Here is a 17649-nt window from a genome sequence, read left to right as displayed (position 1 = left end):
GTGTGTTTGAATTTACTTAATTTGCAATTCAAAGCAGATTCCAAGAGGGAAGAACCTAAAAAAAAAAAAAAAAAAAAAAAACTGGAATCAAAGAAAATGTTTGCTTGAGCCCCTGTAAAATGTAGCTGCCAGATTTCAAATAGCCTGTTGAAATCAGAATTTAGTATATATCCGAGTCACTAAGAAACATCAGCATTACAAAATGTGTGAATTGAACATAAAACTGAATGTATATTTTGTGAAGTACATTATTACAGTGTCATCTAAAATCCCTCATTGTGTCTGTTGGTGCTCATTGGAGTGTTCCTACTGCATGAACAGTGGGGTTTCTTTGTGTTGCTTTATCAGACATAAATTCCAACTCGCACAGTGACATTAGCTACCTGTGAAATAACAATTACATCTCTTACCATTTTTCATTCACCTTCTTGATTTCTTTGATAAAACAAATATCTGCTTCTCTGGTCTGCTCAGAGTAGGCAAGACCATTTTTTCATGGAAGTAACACCAGTGGCTTTACTGTGGACAGGACTGAATATGCTGGTGTGTCAAGAGTTCTTTATGTAAGTGAAGTGAGCAGGATTTAATTCTGTTCCTGGACATCAACTTCAGACATATTCTCAGCATACCCACAGTGAGCCACCAAAGGATAATAAGAAGCTAGCAAAGGAGGAGTTCTCTTAGTTTAGAGAGGGATTCAAGTCCCCCAAAAATGTAAATACTCCCAAAAACTTAGATCTGGATGGTGAAATCACCATCTATTGGAGCAGTGATTTTTCTGTGGATTCCTTCCTATCTCAGTCCATTGGTTCCAACTATCTCTTTAGCTCAGAGGATTTCAGAGATAAAACTGCTGCTGAGCTGAACCTTTCCTGCAAGGCTGGCAATAAGTTACTTCCCTGGTGTCACTGCAGTAGACCAGGTGGCTGATGAGAGAAAAGTGGGGTTTCTGCTTTGATATGAGCCATGCTTTTTGTGATGTAAAGACAGCAAAAGACATGAAGGAGAATTCTTTCCTTCCTTTTCCTGTCTTTCAGTCCTGAGGAAGTGTTTGTTGCTGCTTGAAACAGGACTGGCCTTGTTGTTCTGATGAGATGCATTTGAGTGCCAGGTTTGTGCTAGCTCTCCATCAGTGCTCCATGCCACTGGTGTGAGCAACTTCTCAGAAGGAATCCTGCTGATAGCCCTTTCGTCCCTCTCCTCCTTGCTTCACCGGATTAGGTTGCATGGGCAGACTGGGATAACGGGACTGACTCTGAGGTCATTTGCAGCCAGGGCTGGAGGGATTGAAGTAGGAATTCAGCAATACCTGGCTGCAGCCAGCTGTACTCACAACACAGAATGCCAGTTAGAGTTGTAGCGAGTTTTCTTGCTCTCAGTAAATAATTATTATTTCCCCCTGACCTTTCCTTTTGATTCTTCCTGGTACAGACACAGCCTCTCTCTGTTCCCTGCCCCAATGAACGTCTGCACTAGGTCCAAGGCTTGGAGTAATTTACCTGAAGAGTGATACCATTTGGAAACCACTGTAAGTATATTTTATCTCTTATAAAAGACTTCTTGTTCAGCAAAAAAAAGACATCTTACAAAAACAAAAACAAACTGCAGCACCTGTGAGCCTTACTGATGAGGGTAAACTTAGTTTTGCTTTTGAAATTTGCAAGGAAATATGTGGGCAAAAAGTATGTCAGTAAAAAACTGTTAAATATTTAAGTCATAGCCTCACAGCATAGTTCAGCAATGCCTGGTTTGATCTGCTTGTATTTTTTACTTTGGCAGGTTCTCCCTACTTATTGCTCTAGTTCGTGCTGTTCTAGTTGGTTCATCCATGTTTGTCTTTGCAGTGTTTATCTTCTTTTTTATTCTTATTACTTTTTAATGAGACACCTTTCCTCTCATTGGTGTTTCAGGCAATACAGATGGAATCTACTGCAACTTCTTAAAGGTTTACACTGTTCATTCTGGATCCTGACACATTTATGAATTAAGGCCATTACGATTTGGCTGGATTACATTGTTAAAGTTGCCTGAGAGAATTCTGACTTTGCATTGTGGTTTTATTATGCTCTGAAATGACCACTTGCCTGATATTTGTACTTTATCCCCCATAAATATAATAGTTCTGAATTCTTTTGATCAATTGTCAGTAATTGTCAGTATTGTCACAGTGTTAGCATAGCTGAGATACTCTGATGTTACAAGTCAGGCAAGCTCTGGACCCAACTCTCATGAGACTTGTCGTTTAGATAGATTAAATGGACAAATTTTGGGCCATATAAACCCTACCTCAGGCCTGAAAAGGACCCAGCAAATTTCAATCTTACTTTAACTTAATCTCTGAGTTTAATTTAATTATGTTAATCAGTCTCCTGTAAGGGATTTTCAAGTTTATTTTACTTTTCTGTGTTGATTAAATTTTCCAGGCTTTTATTGCACTAGAACATTGGGTCTCTCTTGTCAGTTCTCTGTGCCTCCCATTCTTGCTTTGCAGTGTTCTGCTGGGATTTCTCTTTCATATTACATTTTATGGCGATGTTTTCAGAAGTTTGTGTTTTCCATTGCATGACACAAACTTGCAGTCAGAGATTTTAAACAAACTGCCAGTCATGTAGCTGCAACAGCATGAAGATCAATGTGGCTGCAAAATTATCAGAGAAGCTGTGTGAATATTCAGGCAGTCAGCCTGTGCAGGACTTTTAACTACTAAAGCAACACTTCTGGCAGGAAAACTGTGATGGCTCAGGTGATTTAAAGGGAGCTTGTCTTGGGAAACTTCACCCTCAGCTGTGGCACTCAGTGTGCCCTGAATTTTGGGGTGAGGTCTCTGAGCACTTTTTAGTGGGTTTTTGTTGTTCTTTCAGGCCTATTTTTTTTTATATTCAGTGATTGTACTCATCTCTCTCTCTTTACTTTGTCAGTTTCTAAATATGTATTGTCAATGTCATGTCTGGAAGAGACACAACACTGGCAGTGATAAGCACTGATATCAGGAGCTGTGTTAGTCGCACACAGGCAGAGGAAGAATGTGCAGCAGAACACTCAGGGAAAATATTGCTTAAAATCAGACGTGAACTATTTTCACACTCTTATTTTTAGGATTTGAAAAGCTGGAGGTTTTGGTTTTTGTTGGGTTTTTTTTGTTGTTGGTTTTTTTTCAATTCTATACAGCCCCAGTGAATTACTAAGGTTAAAAACTAACTGTGCACCAGTGAGTTAAGTGCAGTGCTTGGACACTACAGGCATCTCTGACCTGAGGGCACTTAGTATAAGGTGATGCCATAGCTGTGAAGAGGTGAAATAATGCCTAGAACATGGGTGGGCAGACTAAGCCAGCAGCAGCACTTACAACAACATCAGCAACCTTGTGGCATGTTCCCTCTGTGCTGCTTAATATGCGACGAACAAAGGTCTGGTTGGTGACCCAGCCCTCCCTGTATTCACAGGCTGAAAACTGCCTCATTATTGTTCATTATGTAGTATTATTCTCATGCAGTCACATTATCATAGCTTCCCCTGAGAGCCAGGATGCTGCTGTGGGCTCTGCACAGCTACATCAGTTCCTATACCTGAGCTAATTTGTTCAGTGCTAACCTGATGTCTCTGCAGGACACAGAGATATTCCCCTTGTAAGGGAAGGTTCAAGCATTAGTTATAGCTGCTGTGTGAGAAGTACAACATACACTGTCTATTTTTGACAGGGACCTGGTTTGCTGGCCCCACTGTGAGAATGTGTTAAGTCATCCAGGGGAAATTCATTCCAAACTCAAGTAATGGTTGCAAGGGAGGTACATGCGATGAAATCAACTGTGGAGAGCAAGTGGAGGGTTGAGGGAGAGAAAGTTGTATGCAAGAGTGGCAGCAAGAAAGGGGAAGTGTGGCAGGGGTTTTAAAGGCATTCCAAAGCTCAGAGGTAGTAATTAGTTTCTAGATAGCTTTGAGGTTAGGACATCCAAAATATTACCCATTCTGTCTTCAAATGAAACAGAAATGAGCCAATTCTGGTTTACAGCCAGTGCCCAGATCATTGCAGCCGCTGCATCATTTTAAGTTGGCCACCATTTCAGATCTTGTTCTGTGATAATGCAGTGTTAAGGTACATGGAAAGGAGCAAATGCCTCAGTGCAATGAGGATGCTTACAGAAAACAGAAATAAAATGATGGCAGTGATGGTACCTTTGCTTTACATATAAGCTGGCAAGTACTGATACACAGTTCAGTTCAGGAAAGACACAGGAGGCAGTTAGCCTACTGTTAGGTACTGGAGAGCATACACTGAAGAAAGAAGATAATATATTTTAAGTGGTGAAAATTAACATAACAAAAAACCCCACAATAAATATAAGGGAATGCCAGAAATGTATACCAACAAAAGGAAAGTACATGGACAAAGGATAAAAAATTTAAAGTGATAGAGTAGGTAGAAAGTTTAGAAATAAACTGGATAAATCTCTTGTAAATCAGTAGCAAATATAAATTCTGCAGGGACCCTCTAAATTTTGAAAGTCAGTATATTTTCTGTTCCTAGCTTATGGGATTCTGGGCAGCAAGTGCATGTACCAAAGTGCTATCTCTTTGCTGTATTGCCCTTCTGCCATTCTTCACAAGGAGCAAGGATGATGATGGCCCTCTGATAATGTTAAGAATGAGTTCAGTATTGGAAAGTACTTGGAATGCACCTACAGAAGGAGATAACCAGAGATCAGAACGGAGCCCCTTGGTCCAAGAGCACATTCCCAAGTCTTTTGCATTCCAAACATGGCAATTATTGCCCTTACTAACAAGTAAATAGCAAACACCTCTTTTCCAAGATCAGTATATAGAGAACACAGTCATAAGAACTAGAGCAGCAAGGTAGACTAACCCTTACTACAGAAATAATCACATAGGATTGCAAATCAATGAAGTCCAGAGATGGGACATTAATAGGAGTAATTTGAGAAGGTTCCACACCACAAACAATATTTATTATGTGTTTCTTTCTTGCTCCTACCCTTGTTCTTTCAGGGTTTTTGACATTGCTATAACAATACAGAGTTTTCCGAAGTTAGTGTGTCATTTTTACCTTCTGGACCATAGAGATATATTAGAGAGCTTGCTGATGGAAGTGTTCATAGAAGTAGTGTGCAATCCGAAAAAAAATTAGGTTGGAAGGGTCCTCTGGAGGTCTGTAGTTCAATTCCCTGCTCAGAGCGGAGCTGACTTCCAAGCTGGATTAGGTTATTCAGGGCCTTGTTCAATTAAGTTTGGAAAATCTCCAAGGATGGAGATGCCATAACCTGATTGAGTACTTAACAACTCTCCCTGTGAAGACTTAGAGCAAAAAGATAGCAATAGAAGTAGACTATATAAGAGAATGTAAGAATACTTAATTAGAATATATAGGTGACAATCATGGCAATAGGAGCTTTCTGTATGGGTGATAAGGTAGAACAAAAGAATAGCAATATACTTACAATAACAGCAGGATTGCTGTGGCTTTGCCTTTGCTGGCAGCAGTAGTGGGACATTGCAGACTGGAAAGCTTTGGGTTTCTTCATAGGTAGTTTTGATCACAGTGTCCCCAGAATTTTTCTTTTCTGAAAAGCTTTCTTTAGATCCTTAGCTGACTTTGCTGATTCCTTAGCTTCTCTCCTGTGAAAGCCTACATGCTTTTCAGGGGGTAGTGACATACAGCCCATGTCTGAACAGTGAGAGAAATTAACTCCTGAGGAGAGGTGTCATCTCCAGTGCCAGTCAGCACCACTGTTATATTCTTACCACCCTAGTGAGCAAAAGTCACCAAGCTGCAGGACTGCAATGCAGAAAAATGATGACAGAAGAGCATCTTGATAACACAGTGTCAGCCTTAGGAGCAAAGTAGAAAATATATGGGTTTGGATAGGAAGAAGCAGGGGATGCTTTGCAGAGCCTTCTTGGTGTTGCTATAGTGTTTTTTAACATGTCCCCCTAATGAGTTTTGAAGGCCTGGCAGGCACAGGCATGATCAGCCACGGGATGAAACATCCGTCATTGCTTGGTCTAACAACAAAACTATGGCTGTGCTAGTCGACTGACAAGTTTTGTTTACTCAGACTAAGCCCCCACTCTGCAAATATCAGCAGTCTCCTGCCCAGGGTAGGCGGCTTTGTGTGTGGATAGACCTGGAGTCAGAGGCTATATTCCAAGCATATAACTTGGCCTAACTCTGAGCTGAAAACAGACCTTAAATACAGCAGTTCAGCTCCTGGGTACAAGCAACTTCATTGCCATGTGCATCCAGAGTCCAAGCCTACATGTAGCCTTTGTTCCCTGGCCAAAAAGGTGTGCTATCTGAAAGTTGCTTGGGTAGCAATGCTGTAAAAACCCACTGGTTTATGCACAGATTTCCTGCATTTTCCAGTGCATGCTGGCTGCACATGGGAATGTCCTGGGTTCTGGAAATGAGGTGTGAAGGCGTGCCAGAGTTCATTCGGATCATGCCAAAGATCCATGTCGGCTCTCACAAACAAAACATATGCAGTCCATGTACTTAAAAATATATTTACAAGCCCATGTACAAGCTATAGTTTACAGCAGCAACATCATCCACCCATCCCGTGGTGTGGAGATTGTACTCCTGGTAATCCAAAAGGCACCAGGGCTGCCACAAGCCGCGGGGTTATCAGTGTGACCCCCTCGCTGGCGTGGTTCACCTGCAGAGCTCAGCTCAGCTCCCCGGCCGCACCCCGAAGCCCGGGCCAGCTGCCACGGGGCGCTTCTTGCTGCCCCTCGGCCGATCCAAGGCATCCCTTCCACGCCCACTACCTCCTGGGGGAGCTTTGTGGGAGGAAGGGTGGAGAAAGATTTGTTTCCTTTCTTTCTGGCCCGTTTAACTTATATTTTTATTCTTATTTTCTTCCCCGCTCCGCGGGCCGGGCCGGGCCGGGCCGTGCGGGTGCTGCCTCCCGGCGGCCGCCGCAAGCAGTGGCGGCGGGTCGGGCCCTGCCCCCGGCCGGGCGTGCCGCCGTTATATAAGGCCTTTATGTAAGGGCCGGCCCGCTCTGCCCCTCCTCGCCTCCCGCCGCTTGGGCGCTCTCCGCGCCGGACGGTCGCGTTAAGAATGGAGAGGCTGGTGCAACCTTCAAACCCCGGCCCGGCTGGGACGCAGGAGGGCAAAGGCGCGCCGGGAGAAGGGGCTCCCGCCCTGGCCCTCCGTGAGGCCTGTGGAAAGGGCTCTGCCGGCAGGCGGGACGTGCTCCCGGGGTGCCCCGGCACTGCTCGGGGGTCGGCAGGCGATGACAGGTTCCAGCGGCACGGCTCCAGCCTGCCCGGCTCCTGCTGCTCTCCTGCGAGTGCCCACGGTTCTCCCTCCAGCATGCGGCGGCAGCAGCCGATGCTTGCCCGCTGCCCCAGCTGCATCCCGGGCCGCGGCAGCACTGTCCCCTCCGGAGGCTGCATCCCGAGCTGGCGGCGCGGCTCCCTGGCTCGGGGAGCACCGAGGGAGCACCTGCACCTCTGTGGCGGAGGGGGAACAGTGAGACGCGTGCTCGCTGCCCTGTTCGGCGTGCTCGCTGTGTGATTCAAAACCTGCCGCTTCGCCTGGTGCCTCGCCTTCTCCAGCCGTGAAGCTAAGGTGGTGGCTGACTACCTGCTTGATGTACCACTGAGGCTTAATTCCTTGGAGGTTCTGGATGGAGGGAGGTGTTGAGTGCTCAATGCTCATAGACAGTTGTTTCAGGTTCCAAGTCTTAATGCTTTACTTAGACGACCTCTGCACCTCAAAATTGCCTCCTCACAATGCAAGTCTCTGCACTGATTAGTTTTGAACTTGAAACTTGCATATTTGTTTGCTTTTCAGACAATTATATTATATTTCTGTATAGCTGTCTATTCAGAATACTACAGCCTTGGTTAATATTTGTCAAGCGGCACCCTGTCTAAACTACTGGGACGAGTTTTATTTTATATGTCATCAGTAGGGGCAGAATAAGGAGCTTCGTGCTTGGCCTATTTGCTGTAACACAGTCTCAGGGCCCTTGCATCAGTCAAAACAAGGAGCAGCTTGTTTCCAAACAACTATGGAGGAAAGTCTTCTCTGCGTCCTTCCCTGTAAGGGAAAAGAGAGGCGAGAGGGGGGTGGTGGTGGGGGAAGAAAGTTATCTTTAACAGATTCTAAAAATGCCTTTTCCCAAGTATGCAGTCAGTCTCTTCAAAGGTCTCTTTGTTTATTTTCAGGAAGAAACCCAAGACAGCTGAAAACCAGAAGGCGTCTGAGGAGAATGAGATTACTCAGACGGGTGCATGCAGCGCCAAGCCGGGCCTTCCCTGCCTGAACCTTGAAGCTGTTCCTTCTCTGAACCTGGCCCTAATCCACTTTCCACATTCACCGACAAACCTGCACGCACACACAGGGTCATCTGATTGTGAGTACACCAACATGCTGCTGGGGTTCTTAAAAACACCTCCCTTACTGTGCACCAGGTTTTCTAGTTGGATGCTCTTCCCGTAATGTCATAAAAAGGACCTCCTCAGGGCTTACCTTCTCCTTTCTTTGGGAATTACATCTAAAGCAGGACATTTTTGTGGTAAGGTTGTGATAATGCCATCAGCCAGAAAAAGCTGAGAGTGTGTTGTTAGGTCAGGATGCTGCTTATTACAAAGTAAAAAGGGAAGACCCCTCAAGCATGTCCCTGTCCGACTAGAGCTGTTGCTCCTCTCCAGGTAGTCACAAGCTTCTCATTACCCAACCATATCTCCTGACTGAGGCGTTTCGGTTTGTGCTGAAAACATGTGCCCAGCTCTGCAGCCCAGGACTGTAAAGTTTCCACAAAGAAAGGGGAGTGTTTTGTGGAGAGGATCAGTCTGTGAGAGTCTGGAAAATCTTTGTAGACCTATGTGGTTGTACCAGCTCTAAGGCCCTTGTTTTGAGGGCATTCGCTTTCAGATTACTCAGCATGGGTTATTGCCCTTTAGAAAATGTTCTTCTCCATTTTGCCAAAAAATGCAAAAATAAGGGAGGGGAGTATTAAAACTGGACTTTGGAAAGTCACCTGACCTTGCCAGCTCTTCAAAACATTGTCATTTCACACATGTCCTTGCCTGGAAGTCTCTTGGGCAAGAATGTGCAGGGTAATGTGGCTTTCATTACTCACTAGTTTTAGAATGTATAGTTTACCTCTTCTGCAGTGTTTTTAGAATGTAAATTTACAACAGGGAGGGAAAAAGGAGAAGATGATGACACCAGGTTTCAACATCTTGGAAGCCAACCAGACTTTGCAAAAGCCAGTAAAAAAATTCAGGGCATGACAATAAAAAATCAGATTAAAAAGTATATGTATTCTTTCCTTTCTTTAATTTAAAAATCCTGCCTCAGGGCCAAGCTTGGAAGCAGTCGGGTTATAGGGATCATCACTATCAAAATCACTTTAGCTGCAATTCATTCCTGTTGGCTTCTGACTTTATTCATTATGAGCTTCTGCCAGAGATCTTGATTTTAATAGAGCTGGTAAACATTGGGGAGACTTTCCTAAATCTCACCTGGTGATCTGGGGAGAAGAAAGAGCTGTGAAACAACTGAACAGCAGGCAGCATGCAATTTAGTATATCCAAGAATTCTTTTCAAATTGGAGATGTCAGGCTCTTTGTTAAAACTGGGGTGCAGTTTGTCTTGTAATATTTTCTGAAAACAAAAAGCTTGTGAAAAGATGCAAAAAATGAGCAGAACAACAAGAAAAAAATAATCCTTATTTTCAAACAAAGAATCCCTTTATCCCATTCACAAAGATGAAAGAGTTCATTAGTAAATGGGATTTGAAACCTCACACTGATTTTTTTGACAGTACAAATGGAAACCCATGAAAGCAATCTTAGGACAGAGGCCAGCAGGGATTGTAGGGAACTTGGAGAATGAGCTCCTGCTTTTGCTTTCTGAGGTGGCCAAGTTCAGGGTGAGGAATATTGGCAGAGGGCAGCAGGGGAAGGTGGAGCCTGAAGCTCGTCATGCTCTACCTGTTCTGTGCACAGGGTCTTTTAGACCCTTAAGTTTTTTGTGTCCCCAAGTCACCTTTCAGGTGATGGCCTATTCCAACCTAAACAATTGCACTATTCTGTAAATAGAAGTAAACTGCCAGCCCAGGTTAGATGCTCCTTTCACACTGTAAGTGTGGGGGATTTTTTTCAGAAGATGGGTTTAGCAAATAGCAATTTCAGCATTAACATTGTCCTGTCTTGTGAATTGTTGAAATTTAGTTCCCAAAATATATCTGGAGTCCTGCAAAAATTCAGGAAATAGTAAGACCTCTTGTGGTATTGATCTCTCTTAGCTGATTGAGTGTACTTGGAAAGCAATAGAAAATCTCTCAGTTATGTATGATGGGTTATGACCTTTATCAGGCTGTATTTGTTAGGGGTGGTATGCATATAATTAGTGTTTGGTATGCCCTTGCAAAACAGAAAGAACCCACATGAACTGAAATGAGGCACGATTAATATTTGCTGCATATTTACTGTAGCTTTCTACCATGTTTAGTGGTATTCTTTTTTAATATTGCCTCAATCCTTAGTGCTGGAATGTTCATGCACACAAAAGATTGATTTTTGTGGCTCCCAACATTAAAAATGGGTTTCCCTGCAGTTACAAATGCTTTCTCCGTACCTCTGATGTGACCTGTCTTTTGCATTGACTCTTTCTCCTCACTCCAGAATCTTTTTCGTTGTCCTTCTCTTCCTCTCCCCTCTGAGCTACATTGCCACATCTTTCTTCCTCTCAACTTTTGGACCCATGGTGATGCTCTTCTTCTTTGGGCCAGCAAGACTTTCTGTCCTTCCCTCTACCTTTAGACAACACAACACTGCTTTTCTTCCCTTGCCCAGACCATCCTACTGCCTGTACAGCCACAGCTGGGCAGACACTTCATTTTCAAAGGACATTCTTCATTCTGCTGGGGGATTTTCTAGTGGATGGCAAATAATACAAAAATACTTTCGTTCTAAAATTAGACTGAATGTTTGGGAGGAATTTTCTCTGAAAATACCAGAAGCACCCAGAAAAAGTCAGCATGGTAGTTTCCCAATTCTTGGGAAAATGCACAGATGTACAGATGGTTTCATAAGGCCTCATTTATGTATCTGGGAAAAAAAAGGCTTGGATTTTATGGACCACCTATTCAAATCTTCACTGACCATTTTGCATTCACAGTCACTAGTGCTTGGCAGAAAACAACACCACATTTATTATCACAAGAAATGTTCAGAAACCAATCTACTTTAAAATATCAGGGTGCTTTTGGAATGATTCAGATCTTTTTTTTTTTCCAAGCAAAGGAAATAAAAACTCCGTGATAGCCATCTGCTCCTCAGCTGTAAAAGGCAGAGGTGAAGAAAGCCTAAAGCAATAGTCTGAATGCCAGTCTTACTGATATGAATACTTAATAAAAAAAAAACCTGGGTAAAGGCATATGTGATGCACAACATAATTTAGAGTTTCATTCTGTAGCATAGTATATTCTACATGCTGCTTCTGGTGCCACTTATTTCTAGTGAAATTGCATTATTCCTCAGATTTGTAGGTCTAGGTCCTAGATTTCTGGGTTTGAACACAGTTTCCAGCACAGATGAATCCTTGAAGCTAAATCCAGAACACAGGATGCACCGTGTCCAGTCCCATCTCTTTTAGTCTTGGGAAATGCAATACAGTTGGAGAAACAAGTCGGAGGAAGAAGTGCTTCCTGAGGTAACTATTTTCATGGAGGGCTTAGCAGATGAAAAACACCACTTTGAATTAATTTGGAATTAAGTGATAGAGTCAGCTGATAGAACTCCAGCTGAGTTATACATCTAGCTACTCAGCTGTCACAAACAGATCTATATGCTTACCCAGAAGAAAGGTGCTTAAGCAAGGACAAGCACAAGTTACGGAAAGGTTATAAAAAAGCAAAGGAAAGCAATGAGATTTGTTCTATTCACTTTTTTTCCACGTATTTCCTTGCTTATGGATAGAGAATGCATAAAGTGCATAATAAGGTTGTAGTTCAAAGGCTGAACAGCCTCAGGTAAAGTTTCTAAAGATTTCGGTGAGAGGAAGAAGGTCATCAGGACCTGGCTGTATTTAAATTGGTTTGGTCTGCATAGGCAACTTGCTTCAGGAGTCTGTCAGAAAGCATCTATAACTGTATAAGTTTTGCAAGTCTGCCAAGAGATAAGATCATTTTGGCAGAAACTTTCACGAATTCTCAAAGATACAATCAGACAAAAACTTCATTCAGGCTCTGATGTATGCATCTTAACAGATGTGTCCAAACTCAAAGGAATCCTAGGGGAATAGTGCAACGGAATCTCTTTGTCTCTATTGATAGTTAAAAGAGTTATTCTTAGACATTGGATGGTCCATCTGTGAAGGAATTTGTTCCAGACAAGACAAAAGCAACATCTTTGCAAAGAGTTTCCACGAGACTGAGAGGCAGGTTGGAGAATCACTGGAAAAACTTCTGAAGCAGTATTTATGATTTTAGTGAACACAGAATTCTTGCAGAGACCTGAGATTCTGGTAAGGGATGAGTTGAGAAGAAAAGTAAGGTGTGAATATTTTTTTAAAATCTGTTAAACAATCATTGGCAGGTTTTTGAAACAAGGGAGGACTTTCTAAAGTTGTGTTTTAGCAAGGGATGGTGGTGTTTTTTTGCATTAAATAGAATGCACTTTATAAACAGTGTCTGTGATAGACCACATCTGAACGCTTTGCCCCTACATGCTCAAGTACCATGGCTGACTTGGTCCAATTCCAGCATTTTTCTGCTTTCACAGGATAGGAACTTTGAAGCAGAGTATTTGCTTTTTTTTCCTTCTCAGTACTGATTTTTGTAGCTTCTTAGCCTTCCAGCATGACAGGAAAAGACAGAGTGAGAACCTCACAAGATTCCTGAACTCCACAAAGCATTGAGAGTGAGCAGCTAGAGGGACCCACCATTCCCTTCCCATGAATCTGCCAGTTTGATTTGCCTGGGGCTAGTATAGAGACTGGGTAGATCTAAAGGTGGTTTGGCCTCATCTTTACTTTTTAGGTTTCCTCTGTTTCTCTTTGAGGTTCTGTGGCAGGAAGAGAATGGTTACATGCCCTGATGGCCTTCCCTCTCTCTCGAAATTTGTGACTTTGATTCCCTAGGAACTGCTCTGGAGCTTTCAAATAGTCTTCACTCTCAATGAAGACAGGAGGCCCCTGATTCTACCAGCTTCCTTGTTTAGAGAGTCAGGCAGTATGTCAATAGTCATTTCAGCTGAATTTTTGCTAATCTATTTATGGCATGTCTTAGCTAATGCTGAATATTTTTTGGTTGTTTTTCATGACCTAAGAAATTATGTATGTTTAGATATGTATTTTAGATTCTATAATAATAATGATACAGGCCTTTTCTGTAGAAAGCTAAACTGAAAGCAAGGCTATCCATAGTTCTCAAATACTGATGTTACAACACTTAATTATACTTTCATCTTGCAGAACATTTGAAATTTTGTTTGGTAACTGGTGTTCTTTTTCATAGTTGTAAGTGATTTCTATGTCCAGTGCACTTGTATTTTTGTTTGTAAAATTATCAAAGAAGTATCAGTCAGGAATAACTTGTGTTTTCATAGAAGCTTGAATTGTGTTGCTTGAATTGTGTAGAGACAAAAGTAGGTACAAATACAGGTATGCAAAACTATAAGCTGAGCTCACCCTGCCTCTTGAAAAAACCATCATAATACATTGAAGAACTGGCAGCGAAAAATGTTGTGCTAGTGGTAGGAACTGGTCTCTATATTCTAATCAGTGCACTAAGTGAGTTTTGTCAGGTTGGTCTCTCGGGCTTTTTGTCTCTTGAGAAATGACTAATAGCATATGGTACTTCAGTTATAAAGTCAGTGAGTATGTTTTCAGAAGCAACTGTGGAGCCCAACTCTCACTGATGCATAAATCACTTACATTTGTAACACACAGAAGCCTGTGAAAATTTGTCTAGTTATCCTAAATGTTGGTTCTGTTATTTGATGCCCCTGTAATACTGTGTTGGTGTTAGGTTGTGGTGTTCAGTGCTTTTCTTACTGTTCTCCATTTAGGGAACTGTCAGTAATAACATGCATAGTCTTGGCTTTGGTTTAAAACTGCCATGCGTGCTCCTAACTCCCATGATTTCAGGGGACATCTTGAAGATATTTCTACAGTGTATCTATACTTTATAAGTACCAGGGAAAAGGATAAGACTTACTGCTCTTTACAGTTCCATAGCTTCCATTCTTGAGGTGACTGAGTTAGTAATGCTGTAGTGTTTCTTTTTGTAAATCATGCTGCAGCCCGTGAGAGACACACTAACTGTCCATTAAGATGTCTGCAGTCTGCTTCTGAGTTTAGTTGGTTGTGTCTTCAGAGTCAGCCCCCTCCAAGATTTTAATTATTGTTCTTTATGTTCATAGTCTTCCATATATCTTCTTCTGTATGTATTTCCGCTGCTTCACTCATGAAGTGAGGAACTGATGGATATATACAAATATCTGTCCCTGTTCAATGTATCAAGATGTTCTAGTACTTTTTTTTAACATTTGGGATTTTGTTTCTGTGGTTTTGTGTGTGGGGCTTGTGTTTGGTTCAGTTTGGGGGTTTTTTTGTAAATCTCCAGAGCAGTGCTTTCCTCTTTTCCCCTTGAGCTGGCTTACCTTCTTCCATCATACTCCATCCTGAAAATTAACCAATAATGTCAATTCCACAGTAGAGTTTCTGTAATGTCCTTGCTTACCTTTACTGCTTTCATAGATAGTAGTCTTGTTAACACACTGACACTATTACTTGCCTACCTGATCTCTCAATCCACATAGTCTGCAACACTTCATAGATACCAATCATAGTTCTGTTAACTTTCTCTGTCTGATATGTTTAAATAATGTATTATTACAGTATTTCTCTTTATGCTTTTAGTGAGTTTTTCTTTAAATTTCCTCTTTGCTCTACTTAATCTTTGGTTTACATCTAGTGTGCTACAGTTTATGTTCAGTTCTATTAATGTCGCTTGGGCATGATTTCCATGTTTGGAAGAAAAAATTTTCAGCTTTAATGAACTCTTATACCTTGTTATTTAACCATTGTAGCATTTCCTACTTCCTCATTTTTCTTTTGTTGTCCTTGGATATGCATATGAACCCTATTAAAGTGTTATTAAGGCCACCTCCCTGCTGTTCTTAGGGATTTTACTTCCTTATCTTTTCCTTTCAGACACTTTCTGACTAACTTGCTCTTCTTTTTTTTCCTTTCAATAGTTGTTCTTCTCGAAGTTGCACATACCAAAACTGTCACTCTGAGATCTGCTTGAAGGATGTCAAACATAATAATGCCAATCATTTTTAGTTCATATCTTAACCATACATGCTACTGCTGTCATCTCTTCTTAATTGGGTGAGAAGACTAAACCAAATCTGCCATTTCCCTAATACGGTCTTCAGAGGAATACTTCATGTTTGACAGGTGACTCTTGCTTGAAGGAAACTAAAACAGCTGCATCTCCATCTCCTTCTGTCCTTCTGTGGGTTGTTAAAATGTTGTGCAGCTCAGTGCTTGCATCTCTCATGGTTAGTCCCTTGTGTACGGAGGCACTTTCCATACATTAAGAAACATTGACTGGTTCATAGTGGCCTGGTTTGTTGCAGCTACACAGCTCCAAAGTTACAGGTGTAAAAACATACTTGGTCACCTCCTGTTCCTTTTCACCACTATGATCTATTTAGCATTGGAGCTTTTTGCTCTTTTCCTCTAAGCTTCAGTAGTCACTTTCTCCTCCTTTGTTTACCTGTGGTAGAATAGCCATGTAATCTTTGTGCTATGATCCTCCTCAGTAACTTTAGAACAAGGTATGGCCAAACCAGTATTCAAATTAGTGAAAACCAAAACAATTCTTGCATTGTTCTCCACTGAACAACTGAACAAAGGGAGCTCTTTCATTTGAACCTTTTTTTGAACTGAAGCCTTAACATGGTAGTGGGAGAGAACCTGAAACATAAAACCAAGGGATTGTTTAATGCCACCTACTAATGTTTATAAAGAGTGCTAGGAAGTGTTGCAGAGTAAAATCACGTTCACAAGAAATGTGGTGTTTGATCTACTCCATGGGTGAGAGTCAGTTGAAAGCCGTCAGAATGTCGCTGAACTTCATTTGCATCAGGCTGTTTGCCTGGCATCCCAGTGCATGGAGACCACAGCAGCATGTCCTGGCTGGCACCATGCATTTGAATTCCCGAGGACACCAAATGCTGTTGTTTCTGGAGGGAATGCCATTGTGCCACCCATTTATATTTTCTGTGGCTATTTTCATTGTCCATGGAGTCATTCACAAGGTTAAAATAATATGAGATCCAGTCTTATGTATCTACCACTCAGGAAATATAGTACAATGAGAATTGAAGAATCTGTCAGCACAAATACCTCCTTGAGAAATTAACTGCACCTATGAAAAAAAGAGAAACAAATCCTAGAACCCCTACTCATCCCAGCTTTGTTGTGTTAAACACTGAAAGGATCTCTGCCCGGCTGGGATGTGCAGTATATACTCTGTATCAATCTGTGACATGTGGTGAAATGCTTCTTCTTGAAAGCCCACGAGAGGGAAGTAGTATAAACTAAGAGTAATCTCACAGCAGCTATTTTTAGGTTCTTAACCAGTGAAAATGTAAGTGTAGCAATATTGTGCATCTATTAAAAATCTTGAAAGGCTCTTTACAACTAGATGATAGGAGTGATAACATGTAATTTATTGATGTTACACAGATAGAGGAAGAAACCCACAAAGTAGCAATTTTTGTGTGAAAAGGGGTATGATACAGGAAATAAAAACAGAGGAAGGGGCTTCTTGTAGTTTCATGCCTGTTTGGGCAACCGTGTCAATTTTAAGAATACCTTGTGCTTTGATCCTGTGCTACATTTCCAAGCAGGGCACATTTCCTGTATTCAAAAGTAAAACTCCCAGATGCTATCTCTAGTGTACAGGGTAGAATGAGCCTAAGGCAGACCTGAGAAATAACTCCCATGCACTGCATTAGTATCACCTGTTGGTGTCTGAATGCTTGTGTATACATCTAATTCTAGGGCCTTTTCCCCAGGGATGGGGGGGAAGCATTGGAACTGGCAATGTACATTTAATACTAGAGTTCCCTCTGATGGTATCAAGCCATGCAGCAATGTTGCTTATTGCCTTGATTTATTTGTTTAGCTTGTTCTGCCATACATTTCTATTCTCATCAAAGCTAAGTAGGTGGTTTTGGAAATAAGTCTGGTCCTAGAGATTGCAGAGGTCTCACTGAGGACAGAAACATTTCCTGTGGCCTTCAGTATTGTAGACATGAGTGTGTTCTGTTTCCCACTGATATTTAAATCTGAATTATAAGCAGGCCGGACCACTCGGCCCATAAACTCAAAATAAAGAAACCACAGTCCAAAACATTATGAATATGTGTCTCACAATATTTCTAAGTTGAAATATTCACCCAGTTGTACTAGTTAAAAAGCACCCAGTTGTACTGGTTAACAATTACTCTTTCACTAGTACATAAAAAAAGACAAATGGAAAAAATAACCAAATAAGATCTAGCATTTTCATGTGATGGCTTTCTCTACTCAGAGGCTGAAACAGAGACACCGGATGAGATAAGAATCTTTTTGCAGCCCTGAGGACTGGCATT

The 17649-nt window shown here is 41.8% G+C and overlaps 1 protein-coding gene across 22 annotated transcripts in view; it reads left to right on the top strand.

Moving 5' to 3' along the window:
* The window catches only part of ZBTB20 (zinc finger and BTB domain containing 20), a 473219-nt gene that overhangs the window by 438745 nt on the left and 16825 nt on the right, over positions 1 to 17649 (top strand). For 14 of the 22 annotated variants that reach the window (XM_039717822.1, XM_039717819.1, XM_039717820.1 and 11 more), the window contains 2 exons: positions 1432 to 1528; positions 8194 to 8381. Coding sequence is in view for 7 of the 22 variants with exons in the window: in XM_039717811.1 (XP_039573745.1) it covers positions 8194 to 8381 (188 nt within the window). In the remaining 15 variants the exon portion in view is untranslated. Of the gene's footprint in view, positions 1 to 1431; positions 1529 to 7167; positions 7592 to 8193; positions 8382 to 17649 lie in introns of those variants that run through there. The other 8 variants (XM_039717811.1, XM_039717807.1, XM_039717813.1 and 5 more) reach the window with 2 other exon arrangements.

This window comes from Passer montanus, unplaced genomic scaffold, assembly GCF_014805655.1.
Source record: "Passer montanus isolate IOZ18808 unplaced genomic scaffold, ASM1480565v1 scaffold39, whole genome shotgun sequence".
Lineage (NCBI taxonomy): Eukaryota > Metazoa > Chordata > Aves > Passeriformes > Passeridae > Passer > Passer montanus.
Note: the sequence above shows the minus strand (reverse complement) of the source record. Positions and strands in the feature narration are given on the sequence as shown.